At 36.6% G+C, this 26,868-nt stretch overlaps 1 protein-coding gene across 3 annotated transcripts in view; it reads left to right on the top strand.

Moving 5' to 3' along the window:
• Positions 1-379: 379 nt before the first annotated feature.
• PFKP (phosphofructokinase, platelet) overlaps positions 380-26,868 on the top strand; it is a 48,259-nt gene continuing 21,770 nt past the window's right edge. For all 3 annotated transcript variants that reach the window (XM_072854660.1, XM_072854661.1, XM_072854662.1), the window contains exons 1-12: positions 380-518; positions 671-874; positions 9,871-9,944; positions 16,790-16,867; positions 19,128-19,317; positions 21,852-22,017; positions 22,737-22,781; positions 22,881-22,989; positions 23,427-23,522; positions 24,954-25,046; positions 25,418-25,543; positions 26,129-26,193. In XM_072854660.1, the coding sequence (XP_072710761.1) occupies positions 790-874; positions 9,871-9,944; positions 16,790-16,867; positions 19,128-19,317; positions 21,852-22,017; positions 22,737-22,781; positions 22,881-22,989; positions 23,427-23,522; positions 24,954-25,046; positions 25,418-25,543; positions 26,129-26,193 (1,127 nt within the window). In that variant the 5' untranslated portion in view covers positions 380-518; positions 671-789. The remainder of the gene's footprint in view (positions 519-670; positions 875-9,870; positions 9,945-16,789; positions 16,868-19,127; positions 19,318-21,851; positions 22,018-22,736; positions 22,782-22,880; positions 22,990-23,426; positions 23,523-24,953; positions 25,047-25,417; positions 25,544-26,128; positions 26,194-26,868) is intronic.

Here is a 26,868-nt window from a genome sequence, read left to right as displayed (position 1 = left end):
GCCCGGGGAACCCGCTCCTGCGGCTCCACACGCGCGACGGGGACGCGCGGTGTTACTCAGTCGCTACCGCGGAGAGGATGAGTTAACTCTGGCCGACAGAACCCCCTCCCCCTCCGCTGCCGCCCCGCCAAGACGCCGGCCATGTTCCCTGCATCGCCCCCACCTCAGGCGCCGCTGGGGGAAGGGCGCCGCGAGCACTCCCGCCCCCGCCCCCACCTGGAGCCCCTCCCCCGCCGCCGCCCGCGCCCTCAGCCTCGCGCCACCTCCTCCCCTCCCCCCACCTGCCGGGTCCCTCCGAACGTAACTACACGGCCCCGCCCCGCCCCGCCCGCCACAACGGCCGCCGCTCGAGGCGGCACCTCGCCTTCTCATTGGCCCCCTGGCCCGCCCGTCAGCCGCCGCTCCTGAAGGGGCGTTGGAGGGCGGTGCCGGGCCGCGCCGTCTAGGGCTGTCAGCGGGAGCGGGAGAGGAAGCGGCCGCGGGCACGGCGGGGGCAGAGGCGGGTGGTTGGCTGCCATGTGAGAGCTGCATCTCTCCTCCGCTCTTTCCTCACCTCTTTTTTCCCGGGCTTTTTCACACAGCCGCCCCCTCCCCTCATTTTTTCTGTAGAAATATACCTGTCTGTAAATACACACCTACACCGGTTTTTTTCCGGGTTCTTTTTCCGCAGAGGCCAAATATTTGATCCAGCGGAGTGTGCAGCTCGGGTAGCAGGACAGAGCCCCGCGGCCAGGGGCTCCCTCAGCGACCTCGCTCCGTCTCGCCCGCTGGCGCCGCCCTCGCAGCGCCATGGATCACCAACCGAAGTTCTTCGAGAACCTCTCGGGCACCGGGAAGGCCATCGGGGTGCTGACTAGCGGCGGCGATGCCCAAGGTAGCTGCTCACGCCGTTCAATCGGGAGCGAGTGGAGGAGGAGGGGAAAGAGCCGAAAGGGAAGGAGAGGCAGAAGATGAGGGAGTGGGGGGGGAGACTGCGGACACGGTGGGGAATAGGGGCAGCGGAAAGGGAGGGTGAGGAGCCCCTCGGGGGATGGTATGAGGGAGGCAGGAGCGCTAAGGGCCTCCCAGGCAGGCAGGGCGCCCATGCGGGAGGCTGGGGAAGGAGCCGGTGGGTGTAGCAGCGCCTGTGAGAAGGGAGTAGGAAGCATGGGCTGCCTCAGGGGTGGCTGCGGGAAGCCGCGCCGGCAGGGGCACATGGAGGTAGTGGAGAGAGAGGGGATCTGGGAGTAGGGCACAGGGGATATCCCTGGTTCTCGGGTTCCTCTTTCCGTGCCGGCCTTCGAGCTGTCTCTCTCACTAAGATCATTTAAAAGAGAAATAATTTTTGCGCGGCCTGGCTGCCTGAGCTGCAAACATACCCTCATCCTTCCTCCTCCCTCTCTTTCTCATCACATTTCCTCTGAGCCTGCCTTGGCAGGGAAGAGGGTAGAAACGCTCTGATAACTTTTACCACCAAAATGTCTTCACCCCTCAGGAGATGGTGGGGAGAGGAGAGTGAGGAGGGAGAGCGGATGGCAGATGTGAGCGGGAGAGGAGGTCGTGCTGCCTTGCACGGCGGGTGGGAGGCTGTCTTCGCTGCTGGGGCTCTGCCAGCCCTTCGCCTCGTCTGCTTTTCACTTCATTTTGGCACCAGAACACTTCTATGTTCCTACCCATGATTTAGGAAAGCTCACATGGTATTTTACTCTCTAGCCCCGTAGGAGTATGTTGGAAACGTGTTTCACCTCGTTAAATCTCTTGAGTGTAGAGGGTGTCCTAGCTACAGGACAGGGCGAACAAAAGATCTGTGGACATTAAGAGGGAAGGGAAAGAAAAGAGACTTGATTGTAATATACTTAGTCATAAAGTCACGTTTTCCTACACTTTCGTTTCCCCTTTTCCACCAGAAAATCTCATATATATTAACAGTTGGAAGTTTCAGTTAATTAAGATTTCAAATGTGCTATTTGAGAGGACTCTTGCTCTGCTTTTGCCAGGAGAGTTGTTTAGTGATGATTGCTTTTAGCTCCTTCCCTTAAATTACGCGTATTTTATTTTTTTGCCGGGAGTGTCTCGGAAGTACTTTCACTTAAAGACGAAACGGCACTCTTTTTCGCGTGCGTGAAGAGAACAGAGAGGGGGAAAAAAGCCTCCTTTCCTTTTTGTGTGGGCTCGGTAGTTCAATGACCGTTTTCCCCAGCTTTTTACGTGGGGACGTGCGGGGACCAGCCGGCGGCCGCGGCTGGGACGTTCTGCCCGGTTTTCCGGGGTGCGGGCGGGGGCAGGCAGCAGCCTCTCCTCCCCTCGCTTTCCCGGCGCGTCCATGAGGTAGCAGTTTGCATGGACCGGCGTCTCCGCGCTCCCTCCCCGCCGCCGGTGTGTACGTGATCCGCTGCCAGTCGCTGCAGATTCCGCCTCTTTGCGTCATCTGGGCTGGGAGAAGCATCCTCCCTCCCTCTGCCCGCAGGAATAACGGGGAGCCCCCGGGTTTACCTGGGATTATCTGAAGCTCTTTCTCATCAGGAGTGGAAGGGATTTGGTACCAATCGGAGAGGAAAATGTTGCAGTTCCGGAGAAAAAGCAAATTGATGCCCTTAAATGGCTTCTCTTTTGCCCCTCGGTGGGGTTACACTTGTTCAAGTTCTAACCACAGTTTTCTCTCAGTGTCATCAATTCCACTGCTAAATGATTCTAGGAGGGACTGTGAATCAAGGCATCTCTGTTTTAATGTTCTGGTCGCCAAATCGCCATTTTAATTTTAAAGTGTGACAGGGCATTGCCTCAAGCAGCAGTAGCATGTTCAGCAAGAGGCTGAGCCCTGCTACTTGCTTCCGCGTGGCTGGAGATTATATAATGCAGCAGCAGATGTATCTCTCTCTGTAAAATATTAATCTGCACTTGCCACTATGTGAATTAAAGCATTTAAAGGACTTGCAGAATCCATGGGTAACATCTAGACTTTATTATCTGGCAGATTGCAACTGCAGCATATTTACATGGAGGGATTAAAAAGTAACAGCCTGTGAAAGTTGCTGTCTGAAGAGTGAGGTTGTCACAAAGAACAAACAAAGTAAACCGGATGCTTTCCAAGTCTTTTTGTAGGCAGCATTGTTGTCCTAACTTAGAAGAACAAGGAAAAAAAAATATTTTAGAACTTGATCGTTTCAACTGAATCACATAACGCAGTTGAGGTTCATAACCCTTACTATCTTGATAAGAGTATAGATGTGTAAACTATGCAACCTCAAGTCTATTTGCATGCTAGGTTAGGAGTTAAACAAGGGATGGAATGAGTCATGCCCTGTCAAGGTCATTTGCCCTCTGTAGGGCAAATGTTCGAGAGAAGTGAAGTTGCGAAGTATCAGTAGAAGGAAATACGCTGCTATTACTGCAGAGCTGTTTGAAAATATATGTTCAAGCAAACTGTAGGTGAGGCAAAACTGCTAAGTCTGAAGTAGGCAAAAAAGTACTAATATAAAAAAAAAGAGTTCCAGTCTCCTGTTTTGTTGGGCTTTTTTTTTTTTTTTAGATTTTTTAGACACTAGAAATGTTCAGAATATCTGTAATGCAAACTAAACTCACAGGAAATTGAGTGGAAGGAACACGCATTAGTGTTGCAGTAAACACGTAATCTTCATATCAATAGGTTCCTTGATTTAGATTGGTGGGCTGTAAATCTTACCCTAGAAGAAAATATGCTTGAAATTATTTTAAAATAGAAGTTACTGCCTTTGCTATTAATGTACTTTTTAATAATTTAGCAGTAGCATTAGGTAAATTACACAAGCCTTTCTATTTATAGGACATGTTAAGGTTTAAATTACTTCCCCACATTTGTGGTATTTCCTTGCAAGGTTTTTTTGTTTGTCCTTTTTACTACCTGTGTAATATTAAGAACTAGGGAATGTGTATATGTCATACTGGAACTACTATGGTTTAGTCACCATATTTTAAACACAGGTATATTATTTTATTTGGTGGAGTTAAAGAATTTATCAGTCATTTATTTAACAGAAAAAAGATGTGTATTTTGTACACTTAAGGCTTGTAAGTACTAAACTTTTCAGTCCATCACTTTAGCTAGCCAGCTGTTAAACTGTGAACTAAAACAAGTACTTTCCACCATGATCACCTTGAGAAGCAAATTAATTTTTGACAACTGATTCTCAAAACTTAAATGTTAGTTCTGCTTCTGGACTATTTCTAAATTGTAGTGTTTGCAGCTCAGAAAGGTGGACTAATAAATGGGTTTTACATCATGCTTCTGTCTTCACTTTGTGGGACTCTCTGGCCATGGTCTGCTTCAGGTCATGAAGTACACTGATTGTATTTTACACTGGTTGCCAGTGGCTGCCACAGACAATTTTGGCCGCCGTAGGTCACTTATGTTCGTACAACCTCCAATCAGGCTGCTTATTCTAGGACTGTGGTAGGTATGGCTCAGCAGCAGGAACAATGTCATCTGAAAGCTTCTGATAGAAGGCAATTGTGTACTGTTGGGGAATGATGTGTTTGTGACTACTTGGAGCTATTGCCCAATTTACTGGCTCAAGATTATTGTCTTTGAATATGACCATGTTATTTTTGAGATAAACTCAAAGATTTAGTATTGTGGAAGACAGCATAAGTAAGGGACTTAACGGATTACATGGTAATGGTCTGGAATATCGTAGACCATGACTGCTGAAGTAAAGATCTACATATCTCTGTTTGAAGCATTACGGGCTTCCCAACTTTTCAAGGCATATTTAATATAGTAGTTGTCGTGGTTTAACTCCAGCTGGCAACTTGGCAACTAAGCCCCACACAGCTGCTCGCTCACTCACCCCCGGTGGGATGGGGCAGGGAATTGGAAGAGGAAAAGTGAGAAAACTCATGGGTTGAGATAAAGACAGTTTAATAGGTAAAGCAAATCTACACATGCAAGCAAAGCAAAACAAGGAATTCATTCACTCCTTCCCATCAGCAGACAAGTGTTCAGCCATCTCCAGGAAAGTAGGGCTCGATCATGCGTAATGGTTACTTGGGAAGGCAAACACCATCACTCCGAATGTCCCCCCCTTCCTCCTTCTTCCCCCAGCTTTATATGCTGAGCATGATGTCGTATGGTATGGAATAGCCCTTTGGTCAGTTGGGGTCAGCTGTCCCAGCCGTGTTCCCTACCAGCTTCTTCTGCACCTGGCAGAGCATGGGAAGCTGAAAAGTCCTTGATTTAGTATAAGCACTACTTAGCAACAACTAAAATGTCTGTATTATCATCAACACTGTTTTCAGCACAAATCCAAAACATAGTCCCAATACTAGCTACTATGAAGAAAATTAACCCTATCCCAGCAAAAACCAGCACAAGTGCAGATGTACTGCTCTTGTCCTGGTAACTCACACTGGAAGAAGAAATTTTGCCACTGAACAAATAAAAAAACTCCACTCCTTCAGCAAACATTGAGCTTAGAAACAGCTAAAAAGAACCCTATAGCATCTTGGATTCCAGAGTTTTGGAATAGCACAGACCATGACTGTGGAAGCAAAGATCTATATATTTCTGCTCTTGGAACATTACAGGCTTCCAAGGAACATCACAATAAGTATTTAATATGGTAGCACAGATGTACTGATCTTGTCCTAGTAGCATACGATGGAAAAAGAAATTTTGTTACTGAACAAATAAAATAAATTAATAAAAAACAAAACAAAATACCTCAAACCAAAACAACCCATGCTCTTTTTTATATTGTCTAAATTACAGAGTTTATTTGTTAACAGTTATGTACTTTGAAGATAGTCACAAGGGATTTTTGAATTCTAGCCCCCCCAAAAGGCACCTTTTCCAGCAAATAATAGTGTGTATGTATAGACATGTATATAAAATACATATATATGTGTCCATATATATATAATATTATAATTTGTATGTAAAATTAAGGAATGTAGTTATTAATGGATCAGTGTAGCTATTTCAATGCACTTACTGTTTTGGAGGAACTGCTTCTATAATTGGTGGATTCTATGGTTGAAACTAGTCTCTTAAGACGTTTTTTAAATTTTGAAGGAGATATGTAGTCTAGATGTTATGGTATTGTATATATTTGTGCAGTAGAATGTTCTGATCTAATACTGTGTTATGTTTAGAAAAATTGTATAGTATTTTCTTCAGGTGTCTAGAATCATTATTGTGATTATATGCAATAAAATCTGTTATGTAATTACAAGTTAATGGAACAAACCCAAATTGTTTTCTTAATTATTTGTTCAGTTCTTGTATTTGACTGCTTCTTCTCATCTTTCCTTTTGATGATTATAGACTCTTATATCATTAGTGATATATCCATTTACATACTTGAATAAAGTCTTTCTGTTTGGTAATGTTTAGACATTTTCCTTAGTTTCTGTATTTTGCTATATAGTCTTTTAAGTCTGGATCTTTATTCAGGGTAGCACTTAAACATATGCGCTAAGTCATTAAGCATGCATTAAAGCCAATGTTTATCTTTAAAATTGATGGTACTTAAGTATTTCTTGATGCTTGTCCAAGATGCATAATTTTGATTTTTTCTTTTATATGGTTAGTATTAAAGTTATTTATTTAAAGGCCTATCTAGCTGACTAAAGTGAGGAAAACTTGGCTTAAACACAAAACAGTGTTTTAATTTTACGCAAACTCCTCTGTTGTAGTGGAGCGTATGTATGTGGAAGAGGATGTAGGCACGGGAGAGGAATATTCTTTTGGGGGAAGGGAGCGCCTCTAAAATAGTTTCAAGATATCTGCAGTACTGTTTGTAACCCTGCTATGAAAATTATTGCTTTCAAAGACAATTGAATAGACAATATAAAGAAAGACAGTAAATTGTCAACTCTTAAATTAATTTCAGACATTATGTAAGACATGTAAGTAGTTGCAGATTACTTAATCTTTGCTGAGTCCAAAAGAGCAAAATAAATCTTTTCCTCTGTCAAAGGCTTGAATGCAAAAGTGAGTGGTAATTCAGAAAGATTTTAAATAATTTTTATGTTATAAAAAAATACTGGTTTTACTCCTGGCTTTCTTTTGAAGCTGCTATTCTAATCCTGTATGTTTATCAAGCTAGATTTATTATTCAGGACTAAATCCATGGTTAACCCGGTAAATCTCTTTTTCAGTAATAAGCATATAATTATATTTCATAGTTATTATGGTAATTCACAAATACTATTGTAAGACTCCACAAATAATCAAATACAGCAGGATTTTGTAAGACAAGTTCTACAGAGACTTCATGAAATTCTCTGCATTTACATACTTGAATCACTGCAAGCAATGTATTCAGATTTAGATAGCCAACATGTAAAAGTCTAAAGCCTCAATATTTTAACTGTATTTTGTAGATATCAAATTATAACATTGTTCAATCCTCAGCCCTTCTGAAATGTAACCACTTCTTTAGGAGCTTGCCAATAAACACCTAAGTCCTTTTTCTGTATAAAGAGATAAAATATACATCACCAAATAATTATAAGATATAAGTTGCATAAACTTATAAAGTTACAGTGGTGGTACTGAGAAGATGCTTTCTGTCTATAATTTGTGGGTTTTTTCCCTGGAATTTAGCCCTTTCTTGCAGCAGATAAATTATGAATTTTACCTATTTTTCACATAAGACACATGGAAACTGGAAAGTATTCACAAAGAAAGTATGTGGCTGTATTGTGAATATATTCACATGGAAAGAATGAATGGATTTGTCATTTTGAGAAATAAATGCTTCTATTTTACTCCGTCTTAGAATAAGTATGAATGTTAAGCCAAATCAACATTTGTAGGCTAGTTTATACATAAAGAATGTATGGCAGATCTGGAGAATTTGTAATAAAAACAGTTACTACCCTTCTTTAAAATACACTGATTAAGAGAGGTGCATACTAAATATAAAAAGCTAGGATACATGACTAATAAAGTAGAAATGTGAGCAAGAAACAGATAAAAGACAAGTACATATCTTTGGCAGATATGTGAATGTTTATATTTAATATCTTCCTATTTTATAAAATACTTATTTTGCTGACAAAACTATTCTATTTAGCCTGTTTGGATCACAGATGCTTTTTCTTTATTCTAATTAGATACTTGGAATACAGAGACTACTGCTGAATGAGACACCAGAGTCTTTATAACTGAAAATATATTAGATATCTGAAACAGTCTTAAGTGTTTCTTCTCAGGTGCTGAATGGGAGCAATGACGAAGTTGAACCTCAAAACCAGAAGGTTCTTAAAAGGGCAGTTCTGAGTAGTCCTCACCTGGTGAGGATGAACTTTTTCCCTTCAGAAAATGAACCTTTTAGCTGCTTTTCTAGAATTCTGCACCCAAATGGATAATATAAAAAATTGTTCTTATATCTAAAAAAACCCCTCCCCAAACAAATAATGACAGCACCCCATTGTCCAAAGCTGTGCTTTTGGCTGTCTTGGCATTTGAGAACTTTTTCCAGCTCTGCCACAAAGCTGACTCTGTCTGAGAGAATTCTTGCTGTTATTTCCTAATACAGAATTGATGTGAAAACAGTGTTACTCATGATTTTAATCTTAAGACTAAGTGACATCTATATGAACAACAAAGCAACTTTTGATTTTGGTGAACTTAATTTTTTGTTTCTCATTGGGCAACTTCAGGGACTTTCTGCTATGTTCCTAAGTAATAAAACTTTGAGAAAACCTCAGTCTCATTCTTTTTTCAGGCAGGTAGGCTTCTATAGCTCAGTATTTTTTCCAGTAATGGTGGATATTGTAGGAATAGATCTTTATGGCTTACTGTGTTATGAGTTTATATATTCTAGTTACTGACTTTTGACATCTCCAGATAGGTGAATACTTAACACCTATGTTGAACAGCAGAGCTGACCTATTACTTTGCTATTTTGATATAAGTGCAACAGATTTGGAGAATCAGTGTCCAGTATTTTGGATTGTCATGTTCCTGGCATCCCTTATCAACTGATGTGCCGAGGCTATTTCTTTCAGTATAGAGTGTAGCCTAACTACTTCTGTCCTCATGCTTTGCATAATTTCTTGTGTCTGTGTAAGGGATATGGAAGCAATTAGTTTATTACTTTTGGGAACATCCTGAATATTGAGTAAGTTAACACAGTATTTGAAGGGATAGGTTATAACAGAAATGTATTTGACCCATGTAGGGGGACCAGTGGAACTCTCACTGTTGCTCAGGAGGTTAAGTGTTTGACCATTGGACTTAAATGGAAGATTTTACATTAGTATAATTTGTCAGATGTCTGTGAGCAGAGATTTCCAATGTGAGCTTGCAATTCTGGGAAGCAAAGTGGCATTTAGGCACTTTTCTGTCAAATGAGTCCATGTAGCATTTCTTGTGTTAATTTACTGCTACTTCTATCTTTTTAAGTGGGCACCTGTCCACCTTGGGAGCTTTGGCTATGCTCCCCATAAAATACTGTGTATACACCTGTGTTACTTTGGAAAGCTCAGGAAAAAGAACTGTTACAATGTAATGTCTCCTTTGAAGAAGCTAAATTTTAACTGGCTGAATGTTTTACATTTCAGATAGATAGAAAACTAATCATTATTGTGGAATGAATTTACTTTCTGGTTTAGTAGCTGTTACTTTTCCAATGCTGTTTTACAATCAGCAGCAAATTAATCTCTGATTAACACACATATTTGGCATCCACATAATTATTGTAACAAAGTGAATAGTTCTGCACCCTTCGTATTCATGGTCTGATTGCACTGTCATTAAGCAAATTTTTGTTTTAATAGATGCTGATCATTGTCTTTCTTTAGGAATGAATTAATGTTTCCTGTTTTATGAAGACACCAAAAATTTGTAGTATTCAAAAAATATTGGATAACCTATAACAATGTGATTTTGCTTTTTCTTCCCAGGTATGAATGCTGCTGTGCGCGCAGTAGTACGCATGGGAATCTATGTAAAAGCCAAAGTGTATTTTGTTTATGAGGTTAGTTTTTGTTTTATTCATTCTATGTTTGTCCTCTGACTATACTTGATTTTTTGTGGAAACCTTATGGAGAGTGAATAGTATAAATTAAACAATGTTGTAGATGTCATTCCTTTTCATCATATCAACATTTTATTTCATATTTTTTATTCTTGTGGAAAGTACTTTTTACAAGTTATATGCTAAAACTATTTCATTTAAAAGTAATTTTTTAAATATATGGAATTCTTCATGTGGCACCAGAAGCTTTAAAATACTGAGAAAACCAGAGATGGTTGTCACCCAGCAGTGAGCTATGTATTTGTGTACTTGTTAGATGTTTGGCCCCAAATATTGTAATTTATAAATACCTTCCTAAACCTAGTTAAATTACTAATTCTTAACCCTTTGACTTTCCCCCAGTCCATTTTCCTAGGGTATGATAAGGATGTGCCATTGCCCTCATTTCACAGATTACACAACTTGTTCTTGATCAAAAGTACTGTCAGGCTGGTGCCATCTTTCCTGGCTTATAGGTAGAAAGTTGTAACTGAAAAAACTCCAACCAACAAACAAAAAAGACCCCACCCAAAAACCTGTGCCATCAGTAGTGCGTCCAGACATCAGGATTTTGTGATTGAAGCTTATGACTGCATGTGCATGAAGATTGTTAACTTCTGTAACAATTATTTCATATGAAAAAATGATGAGACAAGTTTAATGTAAATGCCAAAATAATACTATAAGTGTATGTCTTACTAGAAGACTAAGTTATAGTTAGACTTCTGCCTGAAGGACACTTTCAGTTTTTATAAAATTTGCAGATTAAAGAATACAGTAAATGTATTTAGCAAGAAGTCACTCTGTTCACATTGGAATTCCTGTACAACTCCTTAGAAGTTTGAGGTGATTACAAATCATAATAAACATTTGATATGGGGCAAAACTTGGTAGGCAACATTCCTAGCAAAATGTAATTTTAATGTTTAATATAAAAATACGGAGTACTAGAATTCATAGAAGTGCTAGGAAAGTACTTTGGTTTTAGTTTTGTGCATGCAAAATATACAATTTAGCTTTATAAGGTAGCTATTTATCCATTTTCTTTCTGTGTCTGCTTATTCCTATAGTTCATTTACTAAGGAGATGCACAGTATATTGAAATGCAAATAAGCAGAGCACTGTGCTCCAAAATTCTTTTGTACTACAGTGCTGCAGCAAGTAGCTCTGAATACTTAGTGTGTGCTAATTACATGGCCAACCTCTAGAATTCCTTCAGTGTTCAGCTGTTTTGCAGGCTTGCTGAAATGGGTCAGATACTTTTGTGGAAATAAGGATGCCTTTTTGGCTGTCTTTAAAGGCCAGAACTTGGGGTTTATGGTTTTTTTTTTTTAAACTATGTTTAACTTAAGAATTACCATCTTTGTAGTTCATCTTACAGTATGTTTACTTTTGTCACCTTTTAAAAACTGGTTTATATCACAGAGTGTATTCAATGATAAATTTCCAGAGAAATTTGGATATTTCTGTTTTTCTGAACTTAGGAAAATTGCAGTATTTAAGTTACCATGTTCCTCTGTTAATTGCTAGAGTTTGCCAGTGTGAAGTTGCAGATATTTCTGAATGACAATTGATTGTAAAAATCAAATCAATGTTGGAGTTTTGAGTTTCCATTATATATTGTCATCTATCTTAATTGTAACAGTGTAATCCGGGAGAAAAATGCACATTTCACTGTAAGTACGGGTAATGGCTCTGAAAGACATCTTTGCTTCTAGATTAGTCCATTCAGTTCTATGTTTCAGGAAGTACTGAGTGCTAAGCTTTTTTCCTCTCTGACTCTGTGTTAATTAAAATATGAAGTCAGTTTTCTTTCACAATGCATATAAGTACTTCAGAGAAACACTGCTGCAAGCTTTGAAATGAAACAACTGTTTAATTTCAGCACTTTGAAACAGGAAACAGATGCAGGTGACAAGTGTAGTGGAAGGTAAAAATCTTAGGGTAAGACTTGTCACTAATGATCCCTATTATAAGCCTTTGTATGATGTATAGAGAGGAGATGATGTATTTTTGTATACACTTGAAGTTATTTTATTTAATACTTTTAATAAGGTCCTTCTAAATTACAGTTTATCAAATGCAGACTTCAGTGTGTTAAGCAATGAGAATAGTATATTTTTAGCCTACATTTTGAGTAGGCATTTTAACTAGACACATATATGTCAAGGTAAAGTGATACTTGTATTGAAGCTGCTCTGAAAAAGTGAAGAAAAAACCTGAAGTAGCAACATCTGAAAGGTGAAAAATGTTTTTCTTATTTGGAGCCAAAAGTGGAGTTAAAGGTCTCAGCCTTTTCAAGCCTGCTTTGCTCTAGTTGTCGTACACTCTTTTTCTCCTGTAACTTTCTCTGTCATAAGAGCTTTTTTTGCACTGTAAAACCATCTGTCTTCTACAGTTTTGTCCAAAACTAGCTCCATATTCTATGTAAAACAATAACTCTATTTTCCTTTTGTTTCCTAACTGCATTTTGCTTCATGTTGTGATGAGAGAGAGATTGCCAAGACAAATAAATAAAAATTGGCAATGAACTAGATATAAGTAATTTTCTAGCCCTTTTTAAGTTGGGTTTACCAAAGCCCAAAGAAAGAAACAGTTATATATTGGAATTCATGGGCTATTTGGACATACTTTGATTCCCAAAAGGAAAAAAAAAACACCTCATGTGAAAATTAAAACTATAAAATAGTTTATAGAAAAACTGTAACTTATTATATTTATATAAAAATTATATAGTTTAGGTAAAAAACTAATTTTATAGCTATTAAATTAAAAAACCCTTGTATCTTTATTCATTGAAATTAGCACATTTGAAAATTTTGCTATTAATTTGTGGAAACAGTGCTTACTCCATACAGTTGCTCTAGTTTCATATTTTATTCATGTTAACAGCTTTTAGTATTTAATTTTAGTATATAAACAGTCTGTAGTCACCCTCATTGAGTAGCATCACATTATTCCTGAAATCTACCCCAATCTGAATTAAAATTTGAGTACCCGTGGACTTATTTCACTCATGCTGTGAAAATCTAGGAGATGGAAGTACATGTAAAAGTACCAGGCTGCTCTGGGAGGCTAGTTTAAATTTTTTCACTAATCAGAAGTGATTTAAGTTGCTTTTGGGTTTTGTTTTTTGGGTTTTTTTTAATTGAGAATGAGAAGAAAAAGTGATGCCTCTAATTTATGGCAATTCATTTTAGAAACTGAGGTTTTAAATACAATATAATACAAATAACCTGCCCTTTTTCCAGGATTGAAGCACATAGTTCCCAGTGGATGCGTGCTCTTACTACTAAGCTATGGAACTTTTAGATTCTTCATCTTGATTAAGAATCTTTTTCTCAAGAGGCCAGCATTGGAAATGCAATGGTACGGCAGTCATGGATTTCTGTGAGGAAAACTTCATGTCTTTTATGTGGTGGTTTGTGCGCTCAGTGATGCTAGTATTTTACGTTGTTGAGCAATAGCTAAAAAAGCTCAGTAAGTAAACTTAAATAACTGTTAAAGCCCCAAATGTCTCGCATACAACATATCAGAAGATAACTTGTTCTTTTTCGAAAGCTTTTGTTTGTAGACTTAAGACTGGAAGCAAGGTTTGCTGTCTCTGCCACTCTCTCCAGGAGTTACTGTGTATATGTATGTACCCTGTGAACATATGACCCACAGAGATTTCCTCTTGCTCATCTTTGAATATTCAGATTTTGGGTAGAGGAAGGAATAAGCATAAAATGGAGTCGATCTTCAAGTATAGTGCTTACTGTATTTTTGACAGTTGGCTTTTTAGTTTTAGTTTACTTTTTAGTTTTTAGTTTAGTTTTTAGTTTAGTTTTAGTTTACTAAAACATAGTTTTAGTATCTTAGTACCCAAGCTGCTGTTTTTAGAATCTAAGTAAGATTTTTTTTTTTTTAATGTAAATTGGCAGGTCCTCTCTTTTTGTTAAGGTCTTTATTTGCATCTGCCAGTAATTTTCAGTAACCAGACAATTGTAACAGTGTTGAACTATTTGATAAAATATTTCAAGTTAAATTCTACCTTTAAAATGGATTGCCCAGTCCCCAAGTTAGCATCAGTGTTTATGTAAAATGATAAATGGAAATCATGATCATTATTAATACTTCAGTTATAATTGGTCACCTTTTTTTTTTCCCCTATAGCTTTTCTAGAAAGCTGTTTCAAGTCTATGGCTGTTGTATCTCTTAATGGTATGGAAGAACAGTGTGGAAATTCTAGCTACATTGTTCCAGAGCTAGCTTACATACACTACTTGGCAAGCAGAACTGAATTAGGAAAAGCTAATGTAACAGCTAAAATGGAGCAGGCCTGTTCCAAAAGCTCCCTGTCCTTACCTTGTAGTGGGAAGAATTGTTAATACAGCCCCTATTTTGCTTGTCTACATGGAGAACGTATAACTGATGTAGACTCCTGACCAGAATGAATAAGTTCTTTCTACTTTAAAGGTGCATGGTGCAGGAGTCTGTCATAGCTCGTCCTTAGGCTAGCTGTAAGGTGTTTCAAATCTTACAGACAATTTCAAATAGTTGTTTATCCATTTGCTTTTCCCTGTGTTTTAGAGTTGTTAATAAAATATGAATTGGGAATTTTCATCCATGAATCTCATGATATGTATATAATTATATATTTACTGTATATACTGCTTTCTTGGATCCACTTTCTTTATTTTTCACCTCAAGTAAAAATGGAAGGTGAATGATTGGAGCAAATATGTGAACTGTGTATATTTTTGTCAGCTTGTAATACAGCTTACTATAGTCAGTGTTACAAACTGAGTTAGGATGCAACATCACACTATTCTTTCGGGATTTGTTGCCTATGAATCTTTGTGTTATTGTAGTTGCCAATAGGAACACAGATAGGAAAAGCTTTCAATCCATTACTGAGTGATATAAGGAAGAGCGGATTCTTTGCTTTAAAAACAAAAAACAAGCAAACTTGTGATAAGTGAACGTACTAATTTATTAGCCTTCATCAAGCTCAGCTGGATCCACTGGAGTGTTTCTGTCTGAAGATTTGCACTTTATCTGAGAGAGAATTTTTTTTTTTTTTAAATTATGATATGTCGATTAAGCATTATTTCTTTTCTGACTTGCTCTAATTTTGAAGGAATTGTGCAAATAATGTCTTAGCTTCAAGTCATTATGTATATACACTGGTATACAAGACAGTATGAGTATACATTATATACATATCAAAGTTATCTGGAGAGTGTACAAAATATTGAAAAGATCTGTTGAGTGACAGAAATTAGAGACATAGGTCGTTTTCCACCTAGCTGTTTCTTTACTATTACTTGATCATCTTTTATGTAAAGTCATTAGTCAAGTCTCACTGAGCAGAAACTTTCACTCTTTCCCCTTGGAATCTGTACTAGAATCCTAGGAAGCTTAATTTGAGTAACTCATACTTTTGCTGAGTCCATGTTATCTTTATATTCTTATCCTGTCATGCTAGTGAGGGACTCCAAGTATGATATAGTATTCATATAATATATATGGCTTTTTAAGCCAGTGTAGGCTTAGTACATTTCCAAGTTACTGCTTACTGGATAAAATCTACATATACTCTGTATCGTGCCAAATTAGATGTCTCCAGTTTATAATGGCAGTTTAGCTGTCTTCTAAACTCCCTTCTATTTCTATTTCCACCTGATTTATTATTGAGAACCCTAAAACTAAATATATACAGTCTTGCAAGAACTGCATACAGAAGACAGGTTAACTAACTGCTCCTCAGCGTGATTATCTATATGTATGCATAATCTAAAAATAGAGACCTAAACATGGTCATGTTTATTTTTGTTTGGTGGCTTTTTGTTTGTTTTCTTTAACCTAGTGTGGTTTTTTTCCCTTTGGATTTAAATAAACGTCAAAAAGTTGAATGGTAACTCCAGCTTTGTTCTGGCGCCTGTATCAGTTAGGTTTTTCCAGGTTGGAACTTTGCTGTATTTTTTTTTTTTTTTAAATCAGTGTTCACAATATCTCCTAATGGAAAAGAATCTGTAATTGTCACTATCTTTCTCCTAGTATTTATGTAGAGAGTTAATAAAGCCAGGCATAACAAAACCCTTCAGCTGCTCACTGGATAGTTTTCCTCCTTTCAACTAAGTGTAGTTCTTTCTGTATTATAGCATGCATTGGTTTCTGAAGACCATTTGAGTTAAGGTGTTAAGGATTTCTTAAAAGCATCACTAAAAGTTGTATTTTTCTACTAAATTTCTTTCATCTATTTATTGTGTAACTGCCTCAAAAAAGAATAAAAATTATGTGACCTAATTTCTTCTTCCTTTATGAAAAATTTTTGATTGTTGCTCTTTATTTTGTTTTGCTTATACCTGCCTTCGGGGAAAAAATATACAAAGTGTTACAAAGTTAGATATTTTTCAAAGATCATGACCCCAGGCTGAGGTTACCCTTTTAGGAAGCACATTTTATAATGCTTTTCAAAGTTCTTCCGTCTTTGTAGTTTTTAAAAAATAACTGAATATTTATTCCTAAGAAAGGAGAAATACTTTGTCATTCTAGTTTATAAGCTGTGTAATCTGTGTAAAGTATTACTTTATCTTGAAGTTGTCTTTGGAACTGATCTTTTAGGAAGAGGGTTCTTTTGGCTTTTTTTCTCCCTAATGTGATACCTGCTTGAATGTTATTTCATTTAAATGGAGTATTTTTTTAATTCAGTGTTTTTAATCACTTAAAGTTGCATTAAAATACACAAGGTGAGTATTACTGCAGTGGAAATGTTACACAATTTTTCAAATCAGACTTCTAAAATACTTCTTCTCTTTCAGGGTTACCAGGGAATGGTTGATGGAGGTGATAATATTGTAGAAGTTTCATGGGAAAGTGTTTCAAGTATCCTGCAAGTGGTAAGTGTTAAGGGGTGGAGGTGGGACCCAAACCCTCTCTCTTTAAACAGGGAACCAAAATTCTAGATCCAGGCAACCACTGTAATTATGGATTCAAATTCTGTGATGACTGAGTGACCAGCACATACCACTTTTAGCAGAGCCTGATTTCTGCAGTATGGATGTTTGACACTTTCTCAAGATCTTTTTGTGGTCTTATATTTGGTGCACAGAAATAATCTTGAAAACCTTTGTCCTAGGTTTTCAACATTACATGTCATTAGCCTCCTAAAGCCATATTGACAAGCCTATATTTAATAAAAAAGACATTATAGGGTCAAAATATGAAACAACGTGTTTTGTAAGGCAAGTGTTTTCTTACGAAACCCTGTTGGCCTTCTGTGTAAGTGAATTTAGAATTCTAGTAAAGGATGTAATTACAGTATAGTTCTCTAGAGTTCAGATAATACCAGTGACTTTGTACATTTATATTACAACGTTCTGCAAGGTGGCCGTTTGGATCTCCTTACACTTTTCCTCAGCATGGTAATGTTGTTACCTCTTCCAGAGCAGATGCTATGTTTGGCGAAGAGGCCTTACTGCTTGCCAAGCTTTCTGAAAACTACCTCCAGGTGAAGCGTGGGTTTCTTTGGAGCTTTCTGTAAAGCTAATATAATAAACATAAAACCGTTAGCAAAGAGAATAATAGATTTTTAAATTTTTAAAAAAAACAAATACCAAACAAATACCCTAGAATATTGTGAGATATTCTGTCCATGTATGTTTGGGTTTTTTGGTTGTTTTTTTTAATCCCCTGTCTATCTTGTAGAATCTGTAATCTTATGATTAAGAGAAAATTGAGATGTCATGGCCAAGCCCCATAGGAGCATAGGCAGGAGCAGGTTGTAGGCATCCTATACATGTATATAGCGTACATACTATAAGAAAAACGCCTTTCTGAGCTTGATTGCTAGGAATTCAACAGACCAACAGTGAAGCTGAGGATGCATCTTAAATAATGTGTTTAGTTGTTTTGATAAAAGATTTTTCAGCCCAACCTATATTTCTGTTTAATCAGAACAAGTTGTAGTACATTGTTTCGAATACATAGACTCTTTTCCACTTACAACTATGTTTTTTCAAGTATGAAAATCTAAACCTAGTTTAGATCTGGTTTTTAGTCCTGATGGTTATTTTTAGAACATCTCCATGTGTATACGTCTACTTTTTTGTCTGTGGAGAAAGCTGAACTGCTTCTATGCCACATTTTTTTTTCTTCCACTAGCAGCTGTTGTGTATTGCAAGATAGACAGTAAAATAGTGCCTAGGACTGGCTTGAGAACCGAAACACCTATTGGTAGGGCAAATCATATCAGTACGGCCTCTACAGATTTGAGCTCAAATTTAAATTGTCATGACTGATTTATTATGAGTTAAAATGAAGGAAATATTTGTGCAAAAGTGAGGTAATCATCTCCAGATTTGTTTGTAGGAAAAAAATGTTTTTGCAGTCATAATTAATTTTATTTTTTACTGTGACACTAAATAAGGCAAAAATTAGACTTTTCTTGAGTGACTGAACAACATAAACACAGAAGATTTGTAAAGAACTTTTCAGCAAGATGCCCAGCAATTTTCAGTGACAGGGTGCTTCAGTCTTTTTTGAAAATAATGACTTCCATTTTTGGAGGAAATTCTTAAAATCATATTAATAAATACAGAAGATAAATTAATAAACCAGAAAATTTAACATTAGTCTGATCTATACAGCACTAAATGTGGATGCAGCTCTTTCCGTAATTCTGTGGAATGACAATAAATGCTAATTTTGAGCTTTAGGGATACATCTTTTCTGTTATTGTTTACATATTTCATGATATTAGGGTAAAAATGTCATACTTGGAAGAAAAATCATCTAAATTCTTAACTACTTAGTATCGTATCACTTTTACTATTGTCATCACATATAAGTTATAATTTGATAATTAATTGGAACGCTACTGAAATTAATCCCAAATAATTTAACAATTTTCTTCAAGAGTAACTCTTTATCAGTAATTTTTGAGTGTTTTTTCCCTTTTCCTTGGTGTGTGTAGCCACTCTTGAGAACATAATTTCCCGCAGGTTTGATAATTCTTTGTTTTTCATTACTTTGTACTCACTGTAAAATTAAAGATGGAGGTTATGCTACAAAATAACCATTCATCATTAATCCATCTTAAAAAAAAATACAGTAAAATACTGGATTATAAATTAAAACCATTATACTTCCTTTTTCTAGGGAGGTACAGTTATTGGTAGTGCGCGCTGCAAATCCTTTCGTACCCGGGAGGGCCGCCTGCAGGCAGCCTACAACTTGGTTCAGAGAGGAATCACTAATCTTTGTGTGATTGGTGGAGATGGTAGCTTGACTGGTGCCAATCTGTTCCGTGAAGAATGGAGTGGACTTCTAGAAGAACTGGCACAGAAAGGTAAGTTTGCTTTTAGACCCTGTAGACTTCTAGTCCAATCTCCAGGGAAGTCATGTACCCTAACTATACATACACAAACTATATCCAGAGGATATTTCTTAAGTTCAAAAATCAAATGCATACATTCTAGGAAATTATATGGTTCTTCTTAAAGTAATAATTTTTTATTTCTATACATCCTCTCTTATATACTATAAAGGTTTAAAAAGGCCAAATAAGTTACTGGGAAACTGTCTGTGTGGCTTTTTTCCCCCATTATGAATAATTTTCAGGGCCTGAACTTTGAACCTTCTGCTTGAAAAGCCCTTTGCCCTCAAATCCAAACTGAGATGGTAATTCCTTTCCTACAACAAGCTACACACTTGGTTGTTATTAAATTATGATGCTTTCCTGCCTATATGTCTCTATTTGTTTAAGGTCAGAATATTAAGTTGCTAAAAGTGCATCCAGCCCAGTAGTTGTCTTTGATAGCATCCAAGAGAATGTATAGGGAAGAGTAAAAGAACAGAACAAGCCTAAATAATGCTGTGTGGTTGCTATAAGTTATTCATAATATATAAATACTCTGACAGGTTCCATCCATTTCTGTCTTCAGGACTTCCTGAACAAGATGCTGTTAGCAGTCCCTAATGAATTTCTCTTCCATGAATGTATACAGTCTCCTTGAAAGCATTCAGAATTTTGCTGAAAACTTTGTGTATCAAGGAGTTATACAGCTTCACTGAATGATGGAGATTGTGAAGAATCTTCTACTTCTGTTTATTTTGATTCTGCTGGCTTCTCGTTTCATTTGATGTCCTATAATTTTTGTGTTAGAACAAACAGTGAATGATCAATCCTGCTTCCTCTCTGCACGCCACTCGAGATTTACAGCTGTCTTATTTTCCCTTCATCATCGCTTTTTCTAGATGGAAGAGTCCTAGTTTGCTTAGTTGTTCCTTATATGTAAGTTCAATACCTTTGATCATCTTTGTTGCCCTTCTCTGAACCTTTTCCAGTTCTACCATGTCCTTTTTGAGGTGGGGAGGACCACAACTGCACCCAGTATTCAAGATGAGGGCAAACCATGGATCTACACAGTAGTATAATGAACTTTGTTTTGTTCTCTGTTCTTTTCCTAATATTTTCTAATATTTTGATTTTTTTTTTTTTTTTTTTGGACTGCTATTGAGCATTGAAGCTGATTTATTAATGAAAACAGCATTATTATATCATTATGCTGAAAATAGCACTATTTTGGTTTTGATGTTAGGGTACATTTTTCATGTGTATTAGTTTACATTTATCTACAATGAATTCCATCTGATACTTTACTGCTCACGGTGTCTTGCTAGTTGTATTCATTTCTTCTCAGTCACTCCACACCTTTAGAACCCAAATAATTCAGTTTGATCAGTAAACTTTGGCACCTTACTGTTCATTCCCTTTTCTAGGTTATTGCTGAGTATGTTGAACAGTGCAGATCCCTGTAGAACTCCATTGGTTATCTTCCTCAGATACAAGAACTTGCATTTACTACTGCCCTCTGTTTTGTATTTTTTACCCTCTGTTTCCCATTATTTATTCTATGCAAAAGCCTTCTCTCTTATGCTGTGGCTACTTAGTTTCCTCAAAATCCTTTGAGGACAGACCTTGTCAATGGCTTTTGGAAATCTAAGTAGAATATGTCAACCAGATATCCCTTATTCATATGATTAAGTCACCTTTGGAACTCTAGAAAAGGTTTGTAATGCATGGTATATATTCATAGAAAACATTTTTATTCTTCTTCAGAATGCTGTATTTATCTTTATGGACATTAGTTATATTTTTCATTATGGTTTCTACTATTTTCTCTAGTATAAACATTAAACACACTGATATATAGTTCTTGAATCCCATATTAAAAATTTGGCATTATATTTACTACCATCTCATCCACAGATACTAAGGTAGTTTTAAGCACTTAAGTGCTAAGCTATTTCATCCCTGAGATCCTTTAGAACTCTTGGATGATTCAGCATTTTCACTGATGTCTTGGGAGACATAGACTAAGACTTAGAATAAGAGTTTTTCTATTCTATTTGCTTATTAATCATGAAATCAGAGCCTTTCAGTGTTGCAGAAGAGAAGTCTTCAAAAGTTTAATGCTGGTTTTTGATTGTTTACATATGCCCATAATCACATCCAGTTTGCATCCTTTTACTTCTTCATTGCATGTCATACACTGAGACTACAATCTGAATGCTATTGTTTAAATCCAAACCATCAATTTTAAGGTTGGTTACAAAACTTGATAATCTGTTTACACTGAAATGGACTGAAAAGCTCTTGTTTCTTTTCTTACTGTAAGGAGTTCTATGCAGGATTCTTTTGTTTGGTTGTTTGATTGGCTTTTGTTTGTAGTTTTGACTAACCTTGTTACCTAAAATATCTAAACATAGTTTAATTTTTGGATATGTTTAATTTACAAAAATAGAGCACCCAAGCAATATGTCTAAAATGTTTTTTTTTAGAAAAATCTTGCAGCTCTTTCTCTGGATACTTCTTTACAGGAAAGATTGATGAAGAGGCTGTTAAGAAATATGCTTACCTTAACATTGTGGGAATGGTTGGATCCATAGACAATGACTTCTGTGGCACTGATATGACCATAGGTACTGACTCAGCCTTGCACAGAATCATCGAAGTTGTGGATGCCATCATGACCACTGCTCAAAGGTAAATTGTGCATATTATAGAAAACGATAACAAATATACAGTTGTTTATGCTTCAAATCTGAAGTTTCCTATTGCCATACAATAGCGGAGGATATAAGTTAATTTTAAATAGTAGTTAGGTAACTGGTATTTGTAATGTTTCTAGAGTGGGAATAAAAGCTCTTTTTGGCTGCATCTTTCAAGTGTCTCAGTTTTCTTCTTAGTAACTGCTTTTCCATCATTCCTGTCATGGCAGCACTTCAAGCATCTGATTGTAGAGGCTGCATCAGCTTTAGAGGCAGGCTTTGGTTTTTTAATATGTTTTTAGTCTTTCCCAGACATACTCTTCTAGAGAAGATCCAGCATCTGTTTGTATGTAAGCTTTCCCTAGGTAAATTTTAAACAATTAAATGATTTTTTTTTTTTTTTTTAAAATCCAGCTATATCATTACAGTTCTTAACTATGGGTTTGCATCATTTCTAGTAAATGTTCACCTCTTCTCTCTAAAATGCCCTTACATGTTTTAGAAGAAAGTAGTAGTGAAAATGAATTATGTGTTGGAAGATACATAATTTTAAATACGTCATTTAATACAGCTTTCTATTTTGCTAATGAATTCTGTGTTTGGTAAGCATGGTAAACACAGGCTATTTCCTGATATCAGGTTCTTATTTCAAGAATTTGGACTGGATTTTTGATTTGCAGTATTACAGTTTAATTTCTTTTCTTATTTTTACAGCCACCAGAGGACATTTGTTCTGGAGGTTATGGGGAGACACTGTGGGTATGTATTGTCTTCAGCAGTTTGTGTCTCATATAGATATAATTATGAAAGATCACGAAATTGAACCATAAATGTCTAATCATTTGTTATGTTTATTAGGTATCTAGCTCTTGTTAGTGCCTTAGCCTGTGGCGCAGATTGGGTATTTATTCCTGAATACCCACCAGAAGAAGGATGGGAAGATTCAATGTGTGTTAAGCTTTCAGAGGTAATCTGTTACTATGTTTGGGATTTCCTGCCATCTTTGCAGATGTTTGTTTGAAAACAGTGATTTAAACGTGTGATCAGGACTTTCAGCAAGTCTTTGCTTCTGGTGTCACGGATAGTGCTATTTGATCTTACAGTTCTTTTCCTGCATTCTGCAATTGGTTTGAAGAATTATATGATGTACTCTAGGGATTATATAAAACTATTCCTATATAGCAGTATGCGTACCTTTCCTCATTACTTTGATATAAGACATTTCACTTAATCAATGAAAACACCTGTATGAAGATAAAATGTGTGAGAACTCTGAAGTGATCAAGTCTAAGGAGTATTTCCTCAAATCCTAGTAGCTTAATGTATAGCAATTGACTATAAAATTGTGCTGTAAATTTCTTTCAGTTTTTTTATTATATGGATGTGTTTTTATTTTTATTATAGAATCGTGCACGAAAGAAAAGGCTGAATATTATTATTGTAGCTGAAGGAGCTATTGATTGCCACAACAAACCTATAACGTCAGAGAAGGTTAAGGATGTAAGTGTCAACATCCTTATGATGCACTTTCTACTTTGTTCTTAAAATGGGGCTTGTTACTGACAATAACATTTCTGTAAAGTAAATCTGTTCCTGTAAAGTAGCTTATCACACAGCTTGCTGTCTGTATTTTATGTATGAGCTTTATTATCTGAATCCATAGTCCACTTAAGGGGGAATTATTTCAGTGGCTGTTAATTAGAACCTTTTCTTCTTGTAAAATAAGACAACAGTCCAAAACACCTACTTCATGGGTACAGAGTCTGAAATCAGCTCAAATCAGTAATTATAATCCTATTTTACTTTATATTTCTTGTAAAATTTTAATAATGGTCTGTCTCACTTACACTGAAATAATACTGTCTACTTTGGACAAAGTCTTGTCACTTTTTTCTAAATGGTTGCTTTGCCAAAAATTTAATTGGTGTCTAAGATTAAGAAAAACATTTGAGCTGAAATTATTCTGCTTTTCCTGGAAAGGGCCCCTTAAGAAAAGAAGTTGGAAAATAGTCATTGGCAGGAAGGAACTACGACACTTTGACTTTACCTAGGTTTTATCTGTGACTATGAAGTTTTGTTTTCCATAGCTGTCAGTTTGAGAGTAATCTTTGACTCTTAATTTAGAATTGCAGTTTTACAAAGTAAAATTTTGCACCGAGCGATCTTAAGTGTACATAGAGCAGATAGCTATTATGCATTTATGGAAGAAACATTACTTGCTTGCTACGAATTTCAGCCAGTTAAAACATTCAAAAACTATAAATACCAGGGATAGAAGATTTTGTAAATAACTTCTAAATTTTTTTTCTGCTTTATGGTATCCATTACTTATTCCTAACCTTATGTGTTCAGTGAAGATATATTAATAAAAGATGTCGTTCTGTGACTAGATTTGATATGTAACAGGAAATGGAAAGAAAGTCTGTCTGAATGAAATAGTTTTATTATTATAATTTTTACTGCAAGTTTTAAAAGCCTCGTCAATTAAGGTTAGAAGTCATCTTCACTGAAGTTTTGCTCAGAATCTTTTGGGATGTGTAATCTTGCACATAGATGAAACATGAACTGAATAAAACACTGTAATTGAACTTCTTTCAAGTATTCTGATTATAATGTTTAGACCTGTTTTTATAAGGCTGAGAACTGTGCATAATGAAGCCATTATAACTTCAGTTAAAGCATTGCAATCTAAGCCACTGTTTTGCCATTAATAACTAAAATGTTCCTTTAGATTAGGAACCTGGAGTTTGGTTCTAGGTTAGGGATAAACTAAAGTCTGGTTTAACTTTTGTAGTGTTTTCGTTACCGTTGACATACTAACGTATATGTAGAATTTTGTTATTCCAACAGCATGTAAAGCAGAGTAATGCTAACACGTGTATATAAAATAATGATGATAATAAAACCACTGTATTTTGAAATTCTTTTCAGCTTGTGGTTCAGCGGCTTGGTTTTGACACCCGAGTAACTATCTTGGGTCACGTGCAAAGAGGTGGAACCCCTTCAGCTTTTGACAGAATTTTGGTGAGTGAACCTAAAATATTACTCATGGTACCACATGGTACAACTACATTTTGATTATTAATTTGGGGGTGGAGTAGTTCTTTACCTGATTAACTTGACAAATCCAGTTATTATCTCACATTAACTGTCTGAATAGCTCAAATTCAGAATAGTGAAGCACTTCGTGTAAAGGAATCTATATTAGGGTTAAAAAGCAAAGCTGCAAGAACAATCACCCATACTTAATAGTATTAAACAGCCTGTGACATTTTCACCTACCAAGGAATAATTGGTTTCAGCTTGATTTACAGAGAAATCGTGGCCATTTCTGGGATTGGAGGCCTTGTGCTTTTAAGTGCCTGCTTGAACATTCAATCATTATCTATTTTCAGGCAAGTCGTATGGGTGTGGAAGCTGTGCTTGCCCTTTTAGAAGCTACTCCAGCTACCCCTGCCTGTGTCGTGTCCCTGTCTGGAAACCAGGCTGTCCGTCTGCCTTTGATGGAGTGTGTGCAGATGGTGAGTTTCTGGCAAAATGCCGATTTATAGTTATTCATTAACTACAAGAGACCACTGTGTACAATAATTGTCTGTTGTCATTAAAACACTGATGGGAATGTGTGCAGCAATTCCCCACATTTGGGAACAATGAACTTCATGTGTGTTCTCTGTGTTATTACTTATTTGCGAACTACCAACAAACAAGAAATATATATATATATATATTTAATTTGTTTTAAAATTCATCTCAGATCTTCTGTTTTTATTGCTGCAACAAATTCTTCAGATGCTTGCATGCATTTACACGTCATACACAACAGTCAGGTTTCTGCACTAAAACTGTTCAACTTAAACTGAAAAAAGAAAATGCAAAATAGATTCCCCCCGCCCCCCCCAAAGGCTTTAGGTGTCTGCTTCTACTTTGTTCTTCTGTCCACTGTAATTTATGCTATGATAAGAGGTAGCTCATAAATTAATGAAATGTCAATATTTCTTTTTTTACTTTGGAAAGCTATTTCAGAATGTTCTATTTACTGGAATATATTAAATAATCAACTTCCTGTGTTTTTTAAACATATTGAGTAATCAACTTGTTTTTTCAAGACTCAAGAAGTCCAGAAAGCCATGGATGAGGGAAGATTTGTTGAGGCTGTGAGGCTTCGTGGAAGGTATGGCCAATAACTTGTATCAATTTATTTGCTCTAGAAAAGCTGAATTGCTTTGCTGTTCTGCTGACACTTGACATTTTATTTTAAATAATTTAATATCCATATGGTTTTATGTATTTGAGGATAATTGAGGAGACAGAAGAAGAATTGCTTAAATAGAATAATTTAAATTCTTATCTTCATAAAAACATGCAAAACAAAACTGTAGTTCAGTACTGTGTCAGGCTAGTGACTGATACTAACATAACTAGTCACAAAGAAAAGAGCTGCTGTGTTGTATGAGCTGAATGGTAGCAACCATATGTTTGTTAACTCAAGATTTTGAGGCCAATCCTGTGTGCTTGTTTGTAAGTAGCTGGTAGTTTTCCAACAGTAATGTTGGAGGAAGACATTCTGCACTCATATGTGTCAACACAGCATTTTCTGTTTCAAGTAATTTCATAATAAAATGCTTTATCACCAATCTATAAAACTCACTTGCCAACTATAGTTATTGTATATTTTCTCACTATTATCTTACAGGATCGAATATTTTCCAGTGTTCTCTCATTTCCAGTTTTTATTGTGTTTTGCATTTGTAATAACTTTGGTCCAAATACTATGTACCTGTTTTTAAAAGTTTTGGAAAAATTCAAGTGTTTCTTTAAAATGAGTTGAAAAATTTACTTATCTTAT

The sequence above is a fragment of the Ciconia boyciana genome, chromosome 2 (assembly GCF_034638445.1).
Source record: "Ciconia boyciana chromosome 2, ASM3463844v1, whole genome shotgun sequence".
NCBI lineage: Eukaryota > Metazoa > Chordata > Aves > Ciconiiformes > Ciconiidae > Ciconia > Ciconia boyciana.
This window is presented reverse-complemented; position numbering and strand designations above follow the sequence as displayed.